Raw genomic sequence first — 22259 nt, 5'->3', positions numbered from 1 at the left:
AGAGCTTGGATAGCACATCTGGAAACCCCTGTCTGCCTTGAAATTTCTGCCTGAGAGACCTTGCTGATGCAGTATAACTACCTTGTGTCTTGTTGCTGTGCTCAGTCTTGCCACGGTGTATGACTTCTGATATTAAACTGTCTTCAGCAACCTCACCTTGGAAGCAGAGTTTGGCTGTTCCTCACCCAGTTTTAGCCCTCCTACACAGCTGTTTCTGTTTCAGTTAATGATTGTGTTTCAACCTACATATTAAATTGATGATCATTAGTGCCTGTTTGGTATACTTGGTTAATCACACACTAGGCTATATGCTTGCTATAAAATCCCTGACTTTGTGCAAGTATACCTAGAAGAACTGATGCTGGTTTGAAGGCAAAGGGTGGTCACACCAAATAATGATTTGATTTAGATTTTTCTTCTGTTCACTCACTTTGCATTTTGTTAATTAATAAAAAGTAAACTATTAACATTTCTTACTTTACAGCATTTTTTCACACCTGCCGAAAACCTTTGCACAGTACTGTACATCAGCATAATACAGCATCCAAGGCTTACTGAGGGCACAATGCCAATAACATAACCAACACACTGCAATGTATATATAATAATAACTCTCTGGACCAGCACAACACCAAACACTGCTTTACAATGTATACCACTGCAACACTGCAACTCATCAGCAAACCCTCTCGATACCAACACATTACACATTATTTGGGCCTGAATACTGCTTATAGTATTGTTGCAAGAACAATATCCAGTGTTTGCAAGAAACAAACCAACAGCATTCTTTGTTTCTTAAAGATGTCATGTTATGCTTTTCAAAAATAACAGCGTAGTGGAAGGATAATGAAACAACAATAAAAATAATAAAAACAACTGAAGTAAAAGATTTTCTTCACATAATCATTTATCAACCAGCATTATTCACAGAAACATTCATATACCTCACTAACTCGGTTAGTCCGATTAGATTGTTGATGTTTTGGAATAACATCAACAATCCGATCCAATGGAACTTTATTCCAGAAGGCCAGGACGTAAAACACACCTGGACTATGTACCCAAACATTTAGTACGTCATTAGTTTTCATTTTAGCCTTTTTATTCATATTATGTGGCGATGTATTCCCTATGGAAGGATTCATTAATTAATTGGACAGTTTATTGAGATTTCATGAAGTGAAATCATCATCATAGCATCCAGTTAGTAATTCATTCAAACCAGTCCAGGATAAAAAGACAACAGGCGTATATGAAACATTATTCGTAAATATGCAGGGTGATTATTCTGGCAGAATCTTGGAAATAATTATGCAAAATACGTTAATTTGAAAGTGAATTCGCTACCGTTATTCACTACATTGGCTTATTGTTAATCCAAGACGAAATCTCTTCATGTACAAACTAATCACACCAACGCTACTTTTTGCATCAGTCACCTTACCTGCTCGGTCGGAAACAATGTGTTGATGTACTCCACCGCGTTGAAATCCGCTCTATCCAACGGATCCTGACTGGGAAAAACCTAAACATACATGTTGGTTAAATGCGCGCACAATATAGCTAGCAATAAACAGCACAGTGTGTGTATGTGTATGTGTGTGTGTGTGTGTATCTGTGTATATCTATCTATCTATATATATATATATATATATTATATATATATATATATATATATAGACAATGCTCTGTAACCTGCAGCAACGGACAGAGTTCACATCGGGGGCATATAGATTTCTTAGCCCTGTTCAAGAACGAAACCGCACCTTAGCGGTCTACATACGAAATGGTCCCTGTCGGGCCTTCTATCATTTGGTAGACAACTCTCCATATGAACCGCTTCAAGGAATTTGTCAGACAAACTGGCACGTGACATTCGAATTGACACACTAGAAGAACAGTATGAACTATCCCTGAAACAACGCGGATAGTCAATGAGAATATAAACGGGGCGTCATTGGTCAGCTGCTGAAATTTCAGTGGTACAGCAGGTAGTCGGCTGCTGTCGCTTTGGCCGGAGCAGACTACGCCACATATCATTAAATATGCAACGAACAAACATCGCGGATCTCCAGAATGTTCAATTCCCCGCCTGCCCGTGCGTTTACTGATCACATCGAGGACGATTATTTAGTTGCACAAGCAATGGTTGAGAATCCAGTCAAGATGACCTGGCAACGCTAGCGAGCTACAGAAAGGGTTTATGCATAGCTAACGTCTGCATCCTTGTTCCATGACTCCTAAGTTACCTGATCTATGGCTAGCTGCACCTCAGGCGTGAGATGCAGGATTGCTTCCAAATCATCAGCGAACTCCAGTTCTTCGTCCTCCATCACTGACATATTAACAACAGCCAGCCGCTCCTAGACAGGCTGGCAGAAGCTCACAGCAGCAAACTTCCTCAAACACGGGGCTTCTGGGATACTGGAGGTTCTAGAGTTGACGTCACTTTTTAATTTTGAAAGGCTACGCTCGTCCCAATGGCAGGTATGTCACAGCACATTTGATAGTATTAACATTAAAGCTTCTGACAGCGCAAAACTATTCTCAATCTCAATTTTCAGAAATTCCATTTTTATAAATGTTTAGTGAGGAAAAAATGTAGCAGATGAAGCCATTTAATGTTGCAGAGGAAGAACAATAGTATTAATATCTTGTGAAAACAATACGAATGACGAAGACATGTACACACCGTTTCTTTATTCTCAGCAGTTGCACAAAAACACATTTTAAATGATACAACTCTTGCAATATGTTTGTATTACTTTATTATTATTTATATTTTGCTCGTTTTAATATCTCCAAGATTGGACCTGTACAGTATCACATAGCCCTCTTCACATGGAGGAGAACCTTTCAGGAAAAGCTAAGACAGGGACAATATACTAAACATCAAATATACATAGAAGTAATGCAGAAATAATTTTTCTATATTTTATTTACTTAATACTACATATACTTTATACCATCAATACTAAAGTATTGATACATGTTGTAACTCTTGCAAGATGTGTGTATTACAAATGTTAAACTGCATAGGCACTGTCCCCTCTACAAACAAACTGCAGAATGCCCTGGTGGTTTATATCCATTCACTGTCTCATGCATCACTCACTCAACCAGCCTTTTATCAGCACTTTGCCTCATTCCACCACTTTCATTTCTTATGATTATCACTTATCGTTTCTTCATGCGAGGTGTATTTTCTCTGGGGCTGATTCCACAGAACCCATTCTCTTGTGTTTAACTCTGATACACCCAACCTCAAACAGAAGGATTATTATTCCAACATTCTGCAGATTAGTCATCCCAATGGCTCCAGCAGGCCTTCTGTCCAAAATTAATGGATGTCTATGGACAATTAAAGTCCAGCAAACATTCTCCTTTACAATACTCTTCTCAATACCAAAAAACAAATAAATAAATAAAAATGGTATAATTTGTGCAGCTACCACCATTATCCATCATATACTGTACTGTGCACAAAAGATTTAGGCACTCTAGATTTTTAAATATACATTTGGTATATAGATGTATACTATTTTTTTGTTTTCTACATTAGTGTGATTAGATTTGAGATCCAAACATAATTTATTTTCCAATAAATGGGGAGTGGCGGGTCCTTCTGCCTTTACACAAAATGCCCTTACACTTAAGAACACATCATGTGCCAATACACCTCAATTAGACCAACTGTCCTACTGTGGATAACAGAAAGATCTCTAAATATTACCCACAAATCCCTCCCCACACACCTGTCACACTACCCGCTATAAATGGCAGACTGTCTTACCTTTATATAACTTTATATATAAGTATCATGTTCTGTTTCAGGGCGGCACGGATGGTGCAGTGGGTAGCACTGCCGCCTCACAGCAAGGAGGTCCTGGGTTCGAATCCCCGTCGGCCGGGGCCTCTCTGTGCGGAGTTTGCATGTTCTCCCCGTGTCTGCGTGGGTTTCCTCCGGGTACTCCGGTTTCCTCCCACAGTCCAAAGACATGCAGGTTAGGCCGATTGGAGAGTCTAAATTGCCCGTAGGCATGAGTGTGTGAGTGAATGGTGCGTGTGCCCTGCGATGGACTGGCGACCTGTCCAGGGTGTATTCCTGCCTTTCGCCCAATGTATGCTGGGATAGGCTCCAGCCCCCCTGCGACCCTGATCAGGATAAGCGGGTTCAGATAATGAATGGATGGATGGATGGATGGAATTTATTTTGGTATTTCATTAAATAAAGTAACATTAAATGATGGACAACTTTTCAGATAAAAACTTGTGTGAGGCTGTGGGGATTGGGTCGGATTACCAGGATAGCTAGAAGCAAGCGAGACAGCCAAAGTCTGCAGAAGAACTTTGGCAAGTTCTCCAATATGCTTGGAACAACCTGCCAGCTGATTTTCTTATAAAACTGCAAAACAATTACATGTGCCTATGACTTTCACACAGTACTGTATATTCATAACAGTTACTAATTTAAAAGAAAATGTGATCATTTTAGTTTATAAGTCACTAAAGTGGCTAAGCAGTCAAACATGTTACGTGATCAGTAGCTGGGGAAGGGGCATTCTTTAAAACCACAGAACAGCAGCACTGCACAGGCTGTTTCTGCCCTGTTACCCACAGCAGAGCTGCACAGGCTGTTTCTGCCCTGTTACACACAGCAGCACTGCACAGACTGTTCTGCCCTGTTACCCACAGCAGAGCTGCACAGGCTGTTTCTGCCCTGTTACACACAGCAGCACTGCACAGCCTGTTTCTGCCCTGTTACCCACAGCAGAGCTGCACAGGCTGTTTCTGCCCTGTTACACACAGCAGCACTGCACAGCCTGTTTCTGCCCTGTTACCCACAGCAGAGCTGCACAGGCTGTTTCTGCCCTGTTACACACAGCAGCACTGCACAGCCTGTTTCTGCCCTGTTACCCACAGCAGAGCTGCACAGGCTGTTTCTGCCCTGTTACACACAGCTTCTGAGAGCACAGCATCTATGACTGCTTTGCCACATTCTCATCTCCCGTAACTCGTTTCCAATTCATCCAAAATTATGCCTGTGGAGCCTTTTTCCTTGACAAATCTGCAAAATCATGATGCCATCAGCCATCACTGAGACATTTCTCATGGTAGGAAAAGGACAGCAATCTCTAAGTGATGGCTGCCCCAGGTTGGATTTCTACTGCTGCAATGGACTGACCCACAGGGTCCAATGGTTTTATGGTAACACACTGACCATCATAGCAGTGTTAAAGACACAAAGCCACTGAAAACAGTTTAATACATTCAGTTGAGTGTTGCTACCATAGATGCTGATACCAATAGGTAACTCACTGCTTCTGAAAACACCACTCCGGACACGTCCGACAAACAGAAGCACAGATCTCAAATATATGCTGTAGTATTGGGGTAGACAACCCTGCTTCTGTAGTACATCACAGGCACCATAGTAACCGCAGCATTGCTATGCTGCCTGAGAGGGAGGAGAGAATACCGCCTGCATGTCTGCAGGTCAGGGGTCAGGGGTCAGGGGAGTGTCAGCCAGCTCAGGTCCTCAGATCTGAGAAACAAGAGAGGAGACAGACCAGTGTCACACAGACACAGACACAGACATGCACACAGACACACACAAACACAAACAGACACACAGACACAGACACGGACAGACACACACACACACAAACACAAACAGAAACACACAGACACACACAGACACACACAGACAGACACACACACACACACACACACAGACACACACACAAACACAAACAGACACACACAGACACAGACACACACACACGAACAGACAGACACAGACACGGACAGACACACACACACCCACACACAGACAGACACACACACACGCACGCACACAGACACACACACATACATATATACACACACAGAGACCCAGACAGACAGACAGACAGACAGACAGACAGACACACACGCACACACACACAAACACAAACAGACGCACACACACACACACACACTCACGGAGACTCACTCTGCTTGGGCCTTTGTGATCAGCTTCCCTGCCGCCATCCTCTCTGCTACCTGGGAAACTGCGGGGTCATGGTTCAAGCTGGCTGCGGCCACCACTTCCCCGTCCCTGCTTACACCGAGTGGAAGTCTGAGCATAGTCTGACCAGTGCAGAGACATCCATATAGTCAGTGGCTTAAACCAGCATTTCCAAGCCCTCAGCACTAAACCACATGCCCAAACTCTGAGACCACTGATGTTTGAACAGAAAGTCATCTGTTTCCTTACTTGATATAAAATGCCAGAAATTTCATTTCTTCAACTTTTCCTTTCAGCACAATATCAGTATATCCTTCACCATAGCCTGCAATGAAGCAGAAATATAAATATTCTTTATTTCACTCTGGTTCATGTTAAAAAACATAATTAGATTGTCAGTTAGCTGTAAAAAGGTACCAGTATCACCACAGGACTCACCTGTGTATCGGAGGCTTTTGCCAAGCAGCACAGTCCAGAAGAAGGGTATAGAGTTCAGCTGAACCTGGCGATTCAGCATGTTTAATGCAGCAATCCTCCCTGACCACACCCCGAAGAACAGAGCAGTTAGTGCTGGAGAGCTCTATCGTCCTGGTTCTACAGGGAAGATCTATGGTGCTTGTTCTACAATGGAAGCTCTATGGTGTCAGTTCTGCATTGGAAGCTCTATGGTGTCAGTTCTATACTGGAAGCTCTATGGTGCTGGTTCTGCCGTGGAAGCTCTATGGTGCTGGTTCTACAGTGGAAGCTCTATGGTGCTGGTTCTGCACTGGAAGCTCTATGGTGCTGGTTCTACAGTGGGAGCGCTATGGTGCTGGTTCTACAGTGGAAGCTCTATTGTGTCAGTTCTACAGTGGGAGCTCTATGGTGTCAGTTCTGCATTGGGAGCTCTATGGTGTCAGTTCTATACTGGAAGCTCTATGGTGCTGGTTCTGCACTGGAAGCTCTATGGTGCTGGTTCTAGAGTGGAAGCTCTATGGTGCTGGTTCTACAGTGAGAGCTCTATGGTGCTGGTTCTGCACTGGAAGCTCCATGGTGCTGGTTCTACAGTGGAAGCTCTATGGTGTCAGTTCTACAGTGGGAGCTCTATGGTGCTGGTTCTGGACTGGAAGCTCTATGGTGCTGGTTCTACAGTGGAAGCTCTATGGTGTCAGTTCTACAGTGGGAGCTCTATGGTGCTGGTTCTGCACTGGAAGCTCTATGGTGCTGGCTCTACAGTGGAAGCTCTATGGTGTCAGTTCTACAGTGGAAGCTCTATGGTGCGGATCCCATTGTTCACTGTAGCCGTGATATGGGGTTTACTATGCTGCCAGTCTGCAGTGACTACTGTACCCTGGGCTTGTGCTAGCTGCCAGTGGCCGATGTTAACCCTCTGGTTCCCACGCAGGCTGAGAGGGAAGGAGGTGACATCACCAGCAGAGAAAACATTGGGCACAGTGGTCCTCATGAACTACAGAGAAAGACACAAAGCCAATCACGGCCGCCATGCTGACCACGTGACCACACACCAGGCACCGGAATAGACTGCATGCTTTCAGTCCTTCTAATGCTTTGATTTGGTCCTAAGTTGGTCTGTGACTGCAAAAACTATGTCACAGCTTAAAGGCATACTATGCAGGATTTCCACCCTGAAAATATTTTGGTAAATGGTAAATGGTTGGCATTTATATAACGCCTTTATCCAAAGCGCTGTACAATTGATGCTTCTCATTCACCCATTCATACACCAACGGCGATTGGCTGCCATGCAAGGCGCCGACCAGCTCGTCAGGAGCATTTGGGGGTTAGGTGTCTTGCTCAGGGACACTTCGACACAGCCCGGGCGGGGGATCGAACCGGCAACCCTCCGACTGCCAGATGACTGCTCTTACTGCCTGAGCCATGTCGCCCCTGTATCATTTACCATTTCCCAAAATATTTTAAAACAGTCATGCTCAGTCATGGCAACCTGTGTCTGTGTTCACTTCTGTCCAATAATTTAGTCTAGTCTGCCTGTATTTGTTATTCTAAAAAGTGTTCAGGACATTTCTAGGCCTGGCCCTTTTTTCTTTGTCGGCTGTATCTGAAAAGCAAGTGGCCAATAGGAGAAGAAGGAGAAGAGGTAACGTGTATGGACTGGCAGTTACAGTAGTGTTTTCAGCTGGGTTAGAGTTGGAGAGATAGGATTTCCTTGGTGACACCAACCAAGAGGCTGGGCAGTGTTCAGTAACATTAGGTAGCTGCTATTACTAGCGTAGTGTGTTCTGTAACATTAGGTAGCTGCTGTTACTAGCGTAGTGTGTTCAGTAACATTAGGTAGCTGCTGTTACTAGTGTAGTGCGTTCAGTAACTAAATTCAGTTGTGTTTGGGAATGGCAGCTTGATGGCCATGATGGCCCCGTGGGTCCATCATTAGCTAGGTTACAGCCAGTCTGAAGATCCTACTATCCTGGATAAGTTATGGATTTTTTTCCCGGATGCGACTGCAATTCGACAATATGACAGAGAAACGCATTGAATTTTCAGTATATATTGCATATATTGTATATGTATATATTGGTGAATGTGCGGTCGTTGTTGTGCCTGTGTTGGCACGGGGGCTGGCAGGTAGGGTGCAGCCTGGAGGTCCACTTCCCAAGTCTGCTGGGGGAAGGGGCCTCTAATTAGGTTATGCAGTGGGAGTGGCATACAATTTTACTGCAATAAATACACAAATCTTGACTTTGTAAGGATGCAAAAAAATACTATGAATAAATATGTTACAGAATGTTGCTGTGCTTCCAGGCAGGCTAGAACAAAATCCAGTGGTGCAGCTCGAGCTATGCAGTGTTTAGCATTCCTCCATGCCATCACCACTAAGCTAAGGCCAGCTACCCTGTAACTTTGCTGCATGAGGCAATTTGGGAGTTTTTCCATGGGACTGGTGACTGCTTGACTGGTATGAATACAGCCATTTCTGTATTTTTGAAAGAGACACAGGAGACTTTCAGCAGTCTGCAATATGATGTTACAAACATAGCAACAGAGCAAAATATCTAGTGTCTGTGTTTCTGTCAGCTGCAAGTGTAGGCGGGGTTGAGAACTGAGGAGACATTTTTATTATTAACACAGGAGCGAAGAAAGTAATTAAACCCTGCATAGTATGCCTTTAAACCCTTTCCCATTTATATTTATAATATGCACTCACCGAGCACTTTATTAGGTATTTATTTTTTAGACTTCCACTGCTGTAGCCAATTTACTTACGAGTTATGATGCGTTGTGTGTTCAGAGATGCTCTTCTGTATACTACTGTTGTAATGTGTGGTTATTTGCGTTACCGTCACCTTCCTGTCAGTCTTGAACAGTCTGGCCATTCTCCTCTGACATATCTCATTAACAAGGCATTTCTGTCTGTAGAACTGCTACTCACTGGATTTCTTTGGATTCTTTGCAAACTCTAGAGACTAGTGTGGTTGAAAATCCCAAGAGATCAGCATTCCACAGTCAAAGTTACGAAGATGAAATCTTTCCCCCATTCTGATGGTTGATGTGAACATTAACTAAAGCTCCTGACCCGTATCTACATGATTGTATGCATTGCACTGCTGCCACACAATTGGCTGATTAGATAATCACATAAATAAGACATTTATGAAAAGAGGACATTATCACTGCAGATAATGCATACCTTGTCTGCAATCACAGCTTGCCTGGAATCCAGCTCCACAGCACCGCCTTGCAGGAAGTCAGTATTGGGGGTGACACCTGAAACAGAACATCCATCCATCCATCCATCCATCCATTATCTGAACCCGCTTATCCTGAACAGGGTCGCAGGGGGGCTGGAGCCTATCCCAGCACACATTGGGCGAAAGGCAGGAATATACCCTGGACAGGTCGCTAGTCCGTCGCAGGGTACACACACCATTCACTCACACACTCATACCTACGGGCAATTTAGACTCTCCAATCAGCCTAACCTGCACGTCTTTGGACTGTGGGAGGCAACTGGAGTACCCAGAGGAAACCCACGCAAACACGGGGAGAACATGCAAACTCCGCACAGAGAGGCCCGGCCGACGGGGATTCGAACCCAGGACCTCCTTGCTGTGAGGGGGCAGTGCTACCCACTGCACCATCCATGCCGCCCTGAAACAGAACATGATACTTATATATAAAGTTATATAAAGGTAAGACAGTCTGCCATTTATAGCGGGTAGTGTGACAGGTGTGTGGGGAGGGATTTGTGGGTAATATTTAGAGATCTTTCTGTTATCCACAGTAGGACAGTTGGTCTAATTGAGGTGTATTGGCACATGATGTGTTCTTAAGTGTAAGGGCATTTTGTGTAAAGGCAGAAGGACCCGCCACTCCCCACAACAACCTCATCAGCTACAGCACTTACCAATCCCCACGACAACCACGTCAGCTACGGCACTTACCAATCCCCACGACAACCACGTCAGCTACAGCACTTACCAATCCCCACGACAACCAAGTCAGCAACAGCATTTACCAATCCCCACGACAACCTCATCAGCTACAGCACTTACCAATCCCCACGACAACCTCATCAGCTACAGCACTTACCAATCCCCACGACAACCACGTCAGCTACGGCACTTACCAATCCCCACGACAACCACGTCAGCTACAGCACTTACCAATCCCCACGACAACCAAGTCAGCAACAGCATTTACCAATCCCCACGACAACCTCATCAGCTACAGCACTTACCAATCCCCACGACAACCTCATCAGCTACAGCACTTACCAATCCCGACGACAACCAAGTCAGCTACAGCACTTACCAATCCCCACGACAACCACATCAGCTACAGCACTTACCAATCCCCACAACAACCACATCAGCTACCAATCCCCACGACAACCTCATCAGCTACGGCACTGACAAATCCCCACGACAATCAAGTCAGCTACAGCACTTACCAATCCCCACGATAACCAAGTCAGCTACAGCATTTACCAATCCCCACGAGAACCTCATCAGCTGCAGCACTTACAAATCCCCACGACAACCACATCAGCTGGCAACACTTACCAATCCCCACGACAACCACATCAGCTACAGCACTTACCAATCCCCAGGACAACCACATCAGCTATAGCACTTACCAATCCCCACGACAACCTCATCAGCTACAGCACTTACCAATCCCCACGACAACCTCATCAGCTACGGCACTTACAAATCCCCATGACAACCAAGTCAGCTACAGCACTTACAAATCCCCACGACGACCAAGTCAGCTACAGCACTTACCAATCCCCACGACAACCACATCAGCTACAGCACTTACCAATCCCCACGACAACCACATCAGCTGGCAGCACTTACCAATCCCCACGACAACCTCATCAGCTACGGCACTTACAAATCCCCACGACAACCTCATCAGCTACGGCACTTACAAATCCCCACGACAACCAAGTCAGCTACAGCACTTACCAATCCCCACGACAACCAAGTCAGCTACAGCATTTACCAATCCCCACGACAACCACATCAGCTGGCAGCACTTACCAATCCCCACGACAACCACATCAGCTGGCAGCACTTACAAATGCTCACGACAACCACATCAGCTGGCAGCACTTACCAATCCCCACGACAACCACATCAGCTGGCAGCACAATCCCACTCTTCAGCACCACCTCTCTCACCTAAAGAGAAAACACCCCTTTATCAGCATCACCTGCCAATGGCTCTTTAGGGGCACTTAGGGACACAGCATCTTAGCCCAGCCACTATGAGTCAGGCTGCATATACAGTATATACTATATACATACACATACATACACACACACACACACACACACGCACTCTCTAAACCCAGCCACTATGAGTCAGTCTAAACTCAGTCCCTATGAATCAGTCTGCATATATATATACAGTCAGGTCCATAAATATTGGGACATCGACACAATTCTCATCTTTTTGGCTCTATATACCACCACAAAGGATTTGAAATGAAACGAACAAGATGTGCTTTAACTGCAGACTTTCAGCTTTAATTTAGTTCCATCCCAATCCCTTAAAAAGTGGGAGGCACATATACAAACTGTTGTAATTCCTACACCGTTCACCTGATTTGGATGTAAATACCCTCAAAGTCTGCAGTTAAAGCATATCTTGTTAGTTTCATTTCAAATCCATTGTGGTGGTGTATAGAGCCAAAAAAAGGAGAATTGTGTCGATGTCCCAACATTTATGGACCTGACTGTATATCTGCCTGCATATATATGCAGGCTGATTCATAGGGATTGGGTCCCTATGAATCATCCTGTGTAAAGACACTGGCCCACAAACGTGTGGTTAAATAATACACTTCCTCCTCCCCTCGTGGTACCTGCCCATTCTCTCCTCTGATCTCCGCCACGCCATCACACATGTAGAACTCCACCTTCTTTTCTCCGAGCATCTGCAGCAAGAAAAAAAAAACACCTGTTACTGTGGGAATCAACCACAACATCTCCAAAATGGCTCCCAACAGCAAGCTCACTGTTCACTTGTAAGACTATGCACGATGCATCGTTTTTTTCATTTTTTGGGCAAGTGGAGTTGAGACGGATCAGTGGTCATGGGTGAGTGGGATTAGGGGTCAGGGTGAGTAGGGTCAGGGGGCAGGGCCAAGTGTCAGAGGTCATGGGTGAGTGGGGTTATGGGTTGGGGTGAGAGCTCAGAGGGGGTGGGATCATGGGTCAGAGGTCAGGGGTGAGTGGCGTCAGGGGGGCTGTCTGACCTTCATAGTTGCTCTGCCGATCTCAGTCCCCAGGGTTCTCTGATAGGGGACCTCGCTGCTGCTCACCACAGCCACACTGGAGGCCTTATCCTGCAGGTAAGAGGCCACCTCCATACCTGCACATAGAGAGGCGAACCCTTCACAGCCTTTCAATCACTCAAACACATACACACAAAGGCTGGAAGCCGCTATGCTGGCAGGCTGGGTTACCGATGAAGGAGGAGCCTATGATGACGGCCTTGCGGCCCTGGCAGGCCTGGTGGATGTCCAGGGCGTCGGCTGCAGTCTGCAGCACCCTCACCCCCCTCAGGTCTGCACCGGGGCAGCTGATTGGCCGAGGCCTAGGGCAGGAAGGGGACCGCTTACAGCAGAATACTGCAGTTACACACCTTCACTGTGACTGCACACTACTGCACTGCAGAATACTGCACAAACAGATCTCCACTGTAACTGCACACTAGTGCACTGCAGATCTCCACTGTAACGGCACACTACCGCACTGCAGGGTACTGCACTAACAGGCCTTCACTGTCAATGCTGTACGCTGTAACTACAGTGTTTTCTGGGAGAATGAGAGATGGGAGTGAGAAAGTGATGGAAGGGTGGGAGAAGAGAGAGACCTGCAGCCCGTTGCGATAAGGAGCTGGTCATAGTGAAGCACTGAACCGTCACTCAGAGTCACTGACCCCTGCTTCGTATCCACGGACTCCACCTGCACACCAACCAATCAGATAGCACAAACAACTCAAACCAAAGAGCCAATCACAATCCTCCAGGCATTACATTTCCAGCCACCTGATTTCACAAGCCAATACAGTACATTACATAAATACAAACAGTATATTACATGAACACAGACAGACAGTACATTACATGAACACAGACAGACTGTATTATACTGTGAGTATTAAAAGAATGCCTTACTGGGCAGCCCAACAGTGTCATTGCACTTCCTGTAACACCTCCTGGCTATAGCCCTCATTGCTCAAATTAATCTGCAGTTACTGAATTAAGTCACTGTGTGCATTTGCTTATAGGTAGCTCAGCATAAAGTAATGACTGTACTATCTTGGAATGCTAACTTGCTTACCCGTTTCTGAACTTCTTTAACCATTTCTGAACTTCCATACCTGTTTCTGAGTCCACACCTCGATGTCATGTTGCTGGAAAAACTCCCTCTGCCTTAAGAGAATGCTGTTCCAGTCCACATTCAACACCTGAGACGGGTAAGACCTTCAGTACTTCCGTCCACATGCCACTTCAAAAATCTGCGGTCCTTGTGTGTGAATATCACATCTGAAGTCATATTTGTGTACAAATATCACACATGCAGTCCTATTCGTGTGTGAATGTCACACATGTAGTCCTATTCGTGTGTGAATGTCACACATGTAGTCCTATTTGTGTGTGAATGTCACACATGTAGTCCTATTTGTGTGTGAATGTCACACATGTAGTCCTATTTGTGTGTGAATGTCCTATTTTCCCGCCCTTAAGCGCACCTTGCTCAGCTTGGTTCTGTCGTAGGGCAGCAGGTCTTCACTGCTCACCATGACGATTCTGCCTCCATAGTTCTCTTGCCGCAGCGTCTCAGCACACAACAAAGAGGCGGGGCCTGCGTCCATAAACAAGTCACATGACTATATTCATATTCCAGATCAGTCTAATCTGTGTTCTGTCCTTCAGACAGGAATATAGTGGCAGGGAGAATTGTACTGCCGAATCAAGCTGAATTCCCAGTCCGAACTGTGAGGTAAGCAACCCGTTTGGAGCCCCCCACCCCCTCATCACCTCCTCCAATCAGCAGCACCGTGTGGTTCACCTCTGCCACCCTGCAGCCCATTGGCTTCACCCGTTTAACCTGCTTCAGGGACTGTGGGGAACAGTGGAAAAATGTGCTTCAGTTTATAGTTACGCATTTATTCAGTCATTAATTTGTTTATTCATTTTCTCTCATTGTGGATTTCTGTTGGGGGAGGTTGAGTGTTTGATTCTGCCTATAAAAAAATGTAATGCATACTATACGTGCATATCTAAATACATCTATGCAAACTAAGAAAATCTGATAATTTCCATTTACCTTTCTGCTAATCGACACAAATACTTTGTTGTTCTCAACCGTCACCTATGAAACCAAAGGAAAGAGAATCATGATTTAGCAATGGCTGCAGACCAATCTTCAACAGCAAGGTTGTAAACAGAAAGAAAAAGGAATGAAAAACCTTCCAACCAAGAGAACATGATAACCTGAGCGCCACTGACCTGACCTGACTGCAGACACAAAGAGAGTCACCTTGAGACAGGATAGACTCGTATCATTATGCTAATGCAGTTACCTTGTGACAGGATAGACTAGTAGCATTATGCTAATGCTGTTACCTTGTGACAGGATGGACTAGTATCATTATGCTAATGCTGTTACCTTGTGACAGGATGGACCAGTATAATTATGCTAACGCTGTTACCTTGTGACAGGATAGACTCGTATCATTCTGCTAATGCTGTTACCTTGTGACAGGATAGACTAGTATCATTATGCTAATGCTGTTACCTTGTGACAGGATAGACTAGTATCATTATGCTAATGCAGTTACCTTGTGACAGGATAGACTAGTATCATTAGGCTAATGCTGTTCCCTTGTGACAGGATAGACTAGTATCATTATGCTAATGCAGTTACCTTGTGACAGGATAGACTAGTATCATTATGCTAATGAAGTTAGCTTGTGACAGGATAGACTAGTATCATTAGGCTAATGCTGTTCCCTTGTGACAGGATAGACTAGTATCATTATGCTAATTCAGTTACCTTGTGACAGGATAGACTAGTATCATTATGCTAATGCTGTTACCTTGTGACAGGATAGACTAGTATTATTATGCTAATGCTGTTACCTTGTGACAGGATAGACTAGTATCATTATGCTAATGCTGTTACCTTGTGACAGGATAGACTAGTATTATTATGCTAATGCTGTTACCTTGTGACAGGATAGACTAGTATCATTATGCTAATGCTGTTACCTTGTGACAGGATAGACTAGTATCATTATGCTAATGAAGTTAGCTTGTGACAGGATAGACTAGTATTATTATGCTAATGCTGTTACCTTGTGACAGGATAGACTAGTATCATTAGGCTAATGCTGTTCCCTTGTGACAGGATAGACTAGTATTATTATGCTAATGCTGTTACCTTGTGACAGGATAGACTAGTATCATTATGCTAATGCTGTTACCTTGTGACAGGATAGACTAGTATCATTATGCTAATGCTGTTACCTTGTGACAGGACAGACAAGTATCATTATGCTAATGCTGTCACCTTGTGACAGGATAGACTAGTATCATTATGCTAATGCTGTTACCTTGTGACAGGATAGACTAGTATCATTATGCTAATGCTGTTACCTTGTGACAGGATAGACTAGTATCATTATGCTAACGCAGTTACCTTGTGACAGGCCAAACTGTCCAGTCCTGGATATTCTTCTATGTCTCCAGTCTTAACATTGAAGCAGGCCCCATGCCATGGACACCGTACCCTGCTTCCCCATAATGCACCTGCCACAGGAAACGCATCATCATCTCTATCAGAATCACTTCAGTTACCCTGGTTGTGATGACAACATTTGTCATGAACAGATTAGATGCTGCCCCTAGAGCAGTATTCCTCCTTGAGTCAGGTGTACAGTGGCATGCAAACCCTGGTCAAATCGCATGCTTCATTGAATCTTTCAGTGAAAGGAAGTTAAAAAACCTCTGTAAAGTACAAATTTAAGCATGCTATTTTGTGCCTAAAAAAAGATCATTATAGTCTTAAAAGATTTTTCTTCATACTTTGGTACTATTGCATTGTCTATGTTTGGTATAGCATATACAAATGTATGAGGTTTTTGAAGTTACTATCGAATCCAGACCTATCAAGACACCATGACAATGTTTTCATGAAAGGTGATCAAGTGAATCTCTATGGAGTTGAAGATGGTGGCACATTTCTGACACATTTCTGTCAAAATAGTACATTAATGCGTACATCACATTTGCATTTTTCATGAGCTATACCATATCGCTTCCCCATTTTAAATTGCCAAATTTGTTTTTAGGATATGAGCCACATAAGCAAACTGACATTTCACAATCCGGGTAGGATGCTATGTGTGATTATAATGACATGAATTTGCGGAATATCTTGCATAATTGGGGGAATTCAAGTTCCCTGCCATCTCCACTTTCTGGATCTAGACAGTGGCAGATTTTGTGGGGTGGGCTATCATCTTATGTGGGCGTGAGCAAGTCACCCAGAAATGTGAAAAGACTTCAGTTGAAATGTACATTGTGGTACACTCAAGGGAGTGGAGGTGGGTGTTGAAGCCATTTCGTTCGTCTATGACAATGGAGGGAGTCCACAAGTGTGTCATGGATTCCACACCGTAAGCTGCATTGCAGGGATTAACTCTGCAGAACACACCAGCACAGGGATCACAGGAGCTGGAGAGGTGTAGAGGAGGTGTAGAGAAGGTGCAGGTGTATGAGAAGCGAGCTATAACTCCTACCTTTGCTGAGCGGAGCACCATAGTGTGTGCAGAGGTTCCCAACGGCACTGAACTCCCCCTCACTCCTCACCAGCAGCACCCGCTGTTCACCCACCTCCACCTCCACCATCCTGCAGACGAGGAGAGACACCTGACCACACACACCTCCACCTCCACCATCCTGCAGACAAGGAGAGACACCTGACCACACCCACCTCCACCTCCACCATCCTCCAGACGAGGAGCCACGTGACCACACACACCTCCACCTCCACCATCCTGCAGACGAGGAGACACACCTGACCACACACACCTCCACCATCCTGCAGACGAGGAGACACACCTGACCACACACACCTCCACCATCCTGCAGACGAGGAGACACACCTGACCACACCCACCTCCACCATCCTGCAGACGAGGAGACACACCTGACCACACCCACCTCCACCATCCTGCAGGCGAGGAGACACACCTGACCACACACACCTCCACCTCCACCATCCTGCAGACGAGGAGACACACCTGACCACACACACCTCCACCTCCACCATCCTGCAGACGAGGAGAGACACCTGACCACACCCACCTCCACCTCCACCTCCACCATCCTGCAGACGAGGTGACACACCTGACCACACCCACCTCCACCATCCTGCAGACGAGGAGACACACCTGACCACACCCACCTCCACCATCCTACAGCCGAGGATACACACCTGACCACACACACCTCCACCATCCTGCAGATGAGGAGACACACCTGACCACACACATCTCCACCATCCTGCAGACGAGGAGACACACCTGACCACACCCACCTCCACCATCCTGCAGACGAGAAGAGACACCTGACCACACCCAACTCCACCATCCTGCAGACGAGGAAACACACCTGACCACACCCACCCACCTCCACCTCCACCATCCTACAGATGAGGAGACACCTGACCACACCCACCTCCACCATCCTGCAGACGAGGAAACACACCTGACCACACCCACCTCCACCATCCTACAGACGAGGAGACACACCTGACCACACCCACTTCCACCTCCACCATCCTGCAGACGAGGAAACACACCTGACCACACCCACCTCCACCTCCACCATCCTGCAGACGAAGAGACACACCTGACCACACACACCTCCACCATCCTGCAGACGAGGAGACACACCTGACCACACACACCTCCACCTCCACCATCCTGCAGACGAGGACACACCTGACCACACGCACCTCCACCTCCACCATCCTGCAGACGAGGAGACACACCTGACCACACCCACCTCCACCATCCTGCAGACGAGGAAACACACCTGACCACACCCACCTCCACCTCCACCATCCTGCAGACGAAGAGACACACCTGACCACACACACCTCCACCATCCTGCAGACGAGGAGACACACCTGACCACACACACCTCCACCTCCACCATCCTGCAGACGAGGAGACACACCTGACCACACGCACCTCCACCTCCACCATCCTGCAGACGAGGAGACACACCTGACCACACACACCTCCACCATCCTGCAGACGAGGATACACACCTGACCACACACACCTCCACCATCCTGCAGACGAGGAGACACACCTGACCACACCCACCTCCACCATCCTGCAGGCGAGGAGACACACCTGACCACACCCACCTCCACCATCCTGCAGACGAGGAGACACACCTGACCACACACACCTCCACCATCCTGCAGACGAGGAGACACACCTGACCACACACACCTCCACCATCCTGCAGACGAGGATACACACCTGACCACACACACCTCCACAATCCTGCAGACGAGGATACACACCTGACCACACACACCTCCACCATCCTGCAGACGAGGAGACACACCTGACCACACCCACCTCCACCATCCTGCAGACGAGGAGACACACCTGACCACACCCACCTCCACCATCCTGCAGACGAGGAGACACACCTGACCACACACACCTCCACCTCCACCATCCTGCAGATGAGGAGACACCTGACCACACCCACCTCCACCATCCTGCAGATGAGGAGACACACCTGACCACACCCACCTCCACCATCCTGCAGACGAGGAGACACACCTGACCACACCCACCTCCACCATCCTGCAGACGAGAAGAGACACCTGACCACACTCAACTCCACCATCCTGCAGACGAGGAAACACACCTGACCACACCCACCTCCACCATCCTGCAGACGAGGAAACACACCTGACCACACCCACCTCCACCATCCTACAGACGAGGAAACACATCTGACCACACCCACTTCCACCTCCACCATCCTGCAGACGAGGAAACACACCTGACCACACCCACCTCCACCATCCTACAGACCAGGAAACACAGCTGACCACACACACCTCTACCATCCACCTCCACCATCCTACCATCCTACAGATGAGGAGACACACCTGACCACACCCACCTTACTCTACCTGTCTGACCACACCCAATCTGCACACACCTGACCATCTGCTTTATCACTCAACCCATGAGTATGAGTGGTGTTGGGTTTCCTGTGCTATGGGATCTCAGTTAATCTTGAATTGTTCCCTAACCGAGTCACATTACACCAATATGCATGGGGAACCACACATCACCACACCACACCATACACAGTCACTAAGTACAGTTCTCAGAGGCACGATTGTTGTGTAACTGGTAAGGTATCCATCAGTCCTACTGTCCGTCCTGCAGATCTGACGTCCGGCACACCTCCGCTGTGACTTCATCCTGGTCCGGCGGTTTGCCCACGGAGCTCGCACCTATAGAAATACCGGTATATTCCTGTCTCACAACGGTCCGCTTTCTGAGCCGATTCCTGGCCACAGCGGCCAGACGCACAATGTCCTTCGTAGCTACTAGCCATCTGAGCGCCATTTTTTTCCACGCCTGTGATGATCTTTTTCCACGCCAAGCAATAGCTGACTGCTGTACGTTCAGATGCTCATAGCTCCGGTCCCGTGCTATAAACATAGTCGCCTGGACATGACGTCATAATTGTTAAAACGTCCTAAGAAGCATTTTTCACGTTATTAAGTATTCAAATATAGTTTATTATTATTATTACAGTAAACCATATGCAGTTGTGAAGAAAATTAATAGGGTACACAAACTGGGGAATCGGTGTCTCATAAGAAAAGATGAATCGCCCAGCAAGCTACCAGTAGTTGAGCCTACAAGCTACAGCAGGGAACACGCTTGTGTAAGAATGACGCTTGCACTTTAGTTATATCATTGACTTGAGCGTCAAAGTTATTATTTGAAAATAGTACGGTAGGTCGAATCGGGGTGTGTTATCGGACTCACATATACTATATACCACACATTTTCAAACTACTGGCTGCAACCATAGCGCGGGCAGCACAACCCTGTTCATGCATATCTACCGTCCTGTAGGTTTTCATTTCAATCTGAATTTGGCACATACACCTATATTAATTGCCGACTCAACGAGATCTCTTAGCTGGCTGTTGCATCACGTGTATTGTTGGGATTGGAGTGAAAACCTACAGGACGTAGATCTCCAGTAACAAGGTCGTGCAGCCATATTACGTACCTGTTTCTCTCACAGACATCTCACTTACGGCCAAGACTCGAGTCGATTTTGTATTTGATGTTTAATCGGTCAATTTGACAGTTTGCAACAGTATCTAGGCACCATTGCCACAGTCATGTAGCCGACAACACTACGAATTCAGATAGGCTCAGTGACAAGAGTAATCTGCACGCGATGACGTAGTGTTGCGTTCACGTCACATAGGAGAAAGCAGAACGACGGAAGGATTTCCAATTGCTCCGACTTGTGTTCACGCTTTGCACTTGGATCTATGAACACGGACATACAAAGAGGAAATAATAGGATAAGTTTATGTTTGATCCGATATCTTGCCTGAATTATTGACACTGTTTGAACAGCGAGTTGAGATCCCGCATACAATAGCATAAGATCCCGTAGCCCTGGAAACCGCCACGCCCCCAGCACTGCTCACACACACAAGAGGCGCGTCCAGCCCGGTCCTGGACAAAATGACTGTATTATTCCAGGGAACCAGGACAGTGCTATTTCACACAAGTTCACAGACCATTGCTCCCGTCCTCCACGGTTTGGGACAACGTGCCCTGTTGACCCCCACCCCTCTGACGGCGGCCCTGGGCACTTATTAGCCATACAGCTACCTCACCTCACATGGTTTCTTGGGTCTAAAGTGGTTCTTGTATTTAAGGTGAAAACAAACCTGCTGACCCTGCAGCTCTCCTGGACCTGGTAGGTTACCGCTGTCATAACTACAGACCAAACCCGTGCCCATGCCCCTATGCCAGCCATTGTAAAGCAGGTAATACACCCTGGACAGGTCACCAGTCCATTACGGGGGACTCCCCAATCAGCCTAATCTGCATGTCTTTGGACTGTGGGAGGAAACCGGAGTACACGGAGGGAACTCACGCAGACACGGGGAGAACATGCAAACTCCGCACAGAGAGGCCCCGGCCGAAGGGGATTCGAATCCAGGACATCCTTGCTGTGAGGCGGCAGTGCTACTCACTGCACCACCCGTGCCGCCAGAAAATGAACAATCCCTTCATATTTTAAAAATGGAAAAAAGGTCTGTAGGCTACAACTTCAATATTGACCCAAATTGAGTCATTAGAGTCATATGAGAGAGGAGGGTCGATTTAAAGGTTGTCTTTAAATTTCATGGTATGTATTGAAAACAACTAAGTAATTTCCTCGCGCTCGTGTGGTGTCAACGTTTTCTCACTCAGGCTGCGCATTTCACGTATGCAGTGCTGTGCACCTGTTACCACGTGATGTCGCTGTAGGCCTACTCTACACGGTCCTCCTAGCACTTCGGTTACACAGCCACTGGTCATCAGACTGTCACCAAAATACATTGTGGATGTTTTGGCTCCTGCTTTAGAAATTCGTTTCAATAGATGTCATTGCTTGCCTCGTTTGACAAATCTATATT

General features: G+C 46.4%; 2 protein-coding genes across 3 annotated transcripts in view; both read right to left on the bottom strand.

Moving 5' to 3' along the window:
- vps53 (VPS53 subunit of GARP complex) overlaps positions 1-2408 on the bottom strand; it is a 22092-nt gene extending 19684 nt beyond the window's left edge. For both annotated transcript variants that reach the window (XM_061217039.1, XM_061217040.1), the window contains exons 1-2: positions 2253-2408; positions 1448-1528 (exon numbers count right to left, since the gene is read on the bottom strand). In XM_061217039.1, coding sequence (XP_061073023.1) covers positions 1448-1528; positions 2253-2345 — 174 coding nt within the window. In that variant the 5' untranslated portion in view covers positions 2346-2408. The remainder of the gene's footprint in view (positions 1-1447; positions 1529-2252) is intronic.
- A 2842-nt stretch (positions 2409-5250) lies between these two features.
- Positions 5251-21115, bottom strand: aifm4 (apoptosis inducing factor mitochondria associated 4). Its single transcript, XM_061216909.1, has 19 exons — positions 20846-21115; positions 19970-20051; positions 17293-17402; positions 16191-16300; positions 14817-14861; positions 14528-14609; positions 14239-14351; positions 13867-13953; positions 13357-13448; positions 12947-13077; positions 12737-12852; positions 12344-12415; positions 11594-11657; positions 9660-9736; positions 7343-7460; positions 6452-6550; positions 6263-6338; positions 5999-6103; positions 5251-5548 (listed from the first exon to the last, which is right to left on the bottom strand). Exons 1-19 carry the CDS (start codon positions 20862-20864, stop codon positions 5515-5517), a joined length of 1632 nt encoding a protein of 543 aa, XP_061072893.1. The 5' UTR covers positions 20865-21115; the 3' UTR covers positions 5251-5514.
- Between the last annotated feature and the right edge of the window lie 1144 nt (positions 21116-22259).

This window comes from Conger conger, chromosome 13 (assembly GCF_963514075.1).
Source record: "Conger conger chromosome 13, fConCon1.1, whole genome shotgun sequence".
NCBI classification, from domain to species: Eukaryota; Metazoa; Chordata; class Actinopteri; order Anguilliformes; family Congridae; genus Conger; species Conger conger.
This window is presented reverse-complemented; position numbering and strand designations above follow the sequence as displayed.

What these genes read in the sequence shown, in the direction of transcription:
- aifm4 (XM_061216909.1), bottom strand. An exon ending in TCAGAGGAGAGAATGGGCAG is followed by an intron (nt 11,658 to 12,343) that starts GTACCACGAGGG and finishes TTTTCTCTTTAG; the next exon opens with GTGAGAGAGGTGGTGCTGAA. An exon ending in GCAGCTAGCACAAGCCCAGG is followed by an intron (nt 6,551 to 7,342) that starts GTACAGTAGTCA and finishes GGGTGTGGTCAG; the next exon opens with GGAGGATTGCTGCATTAAAC.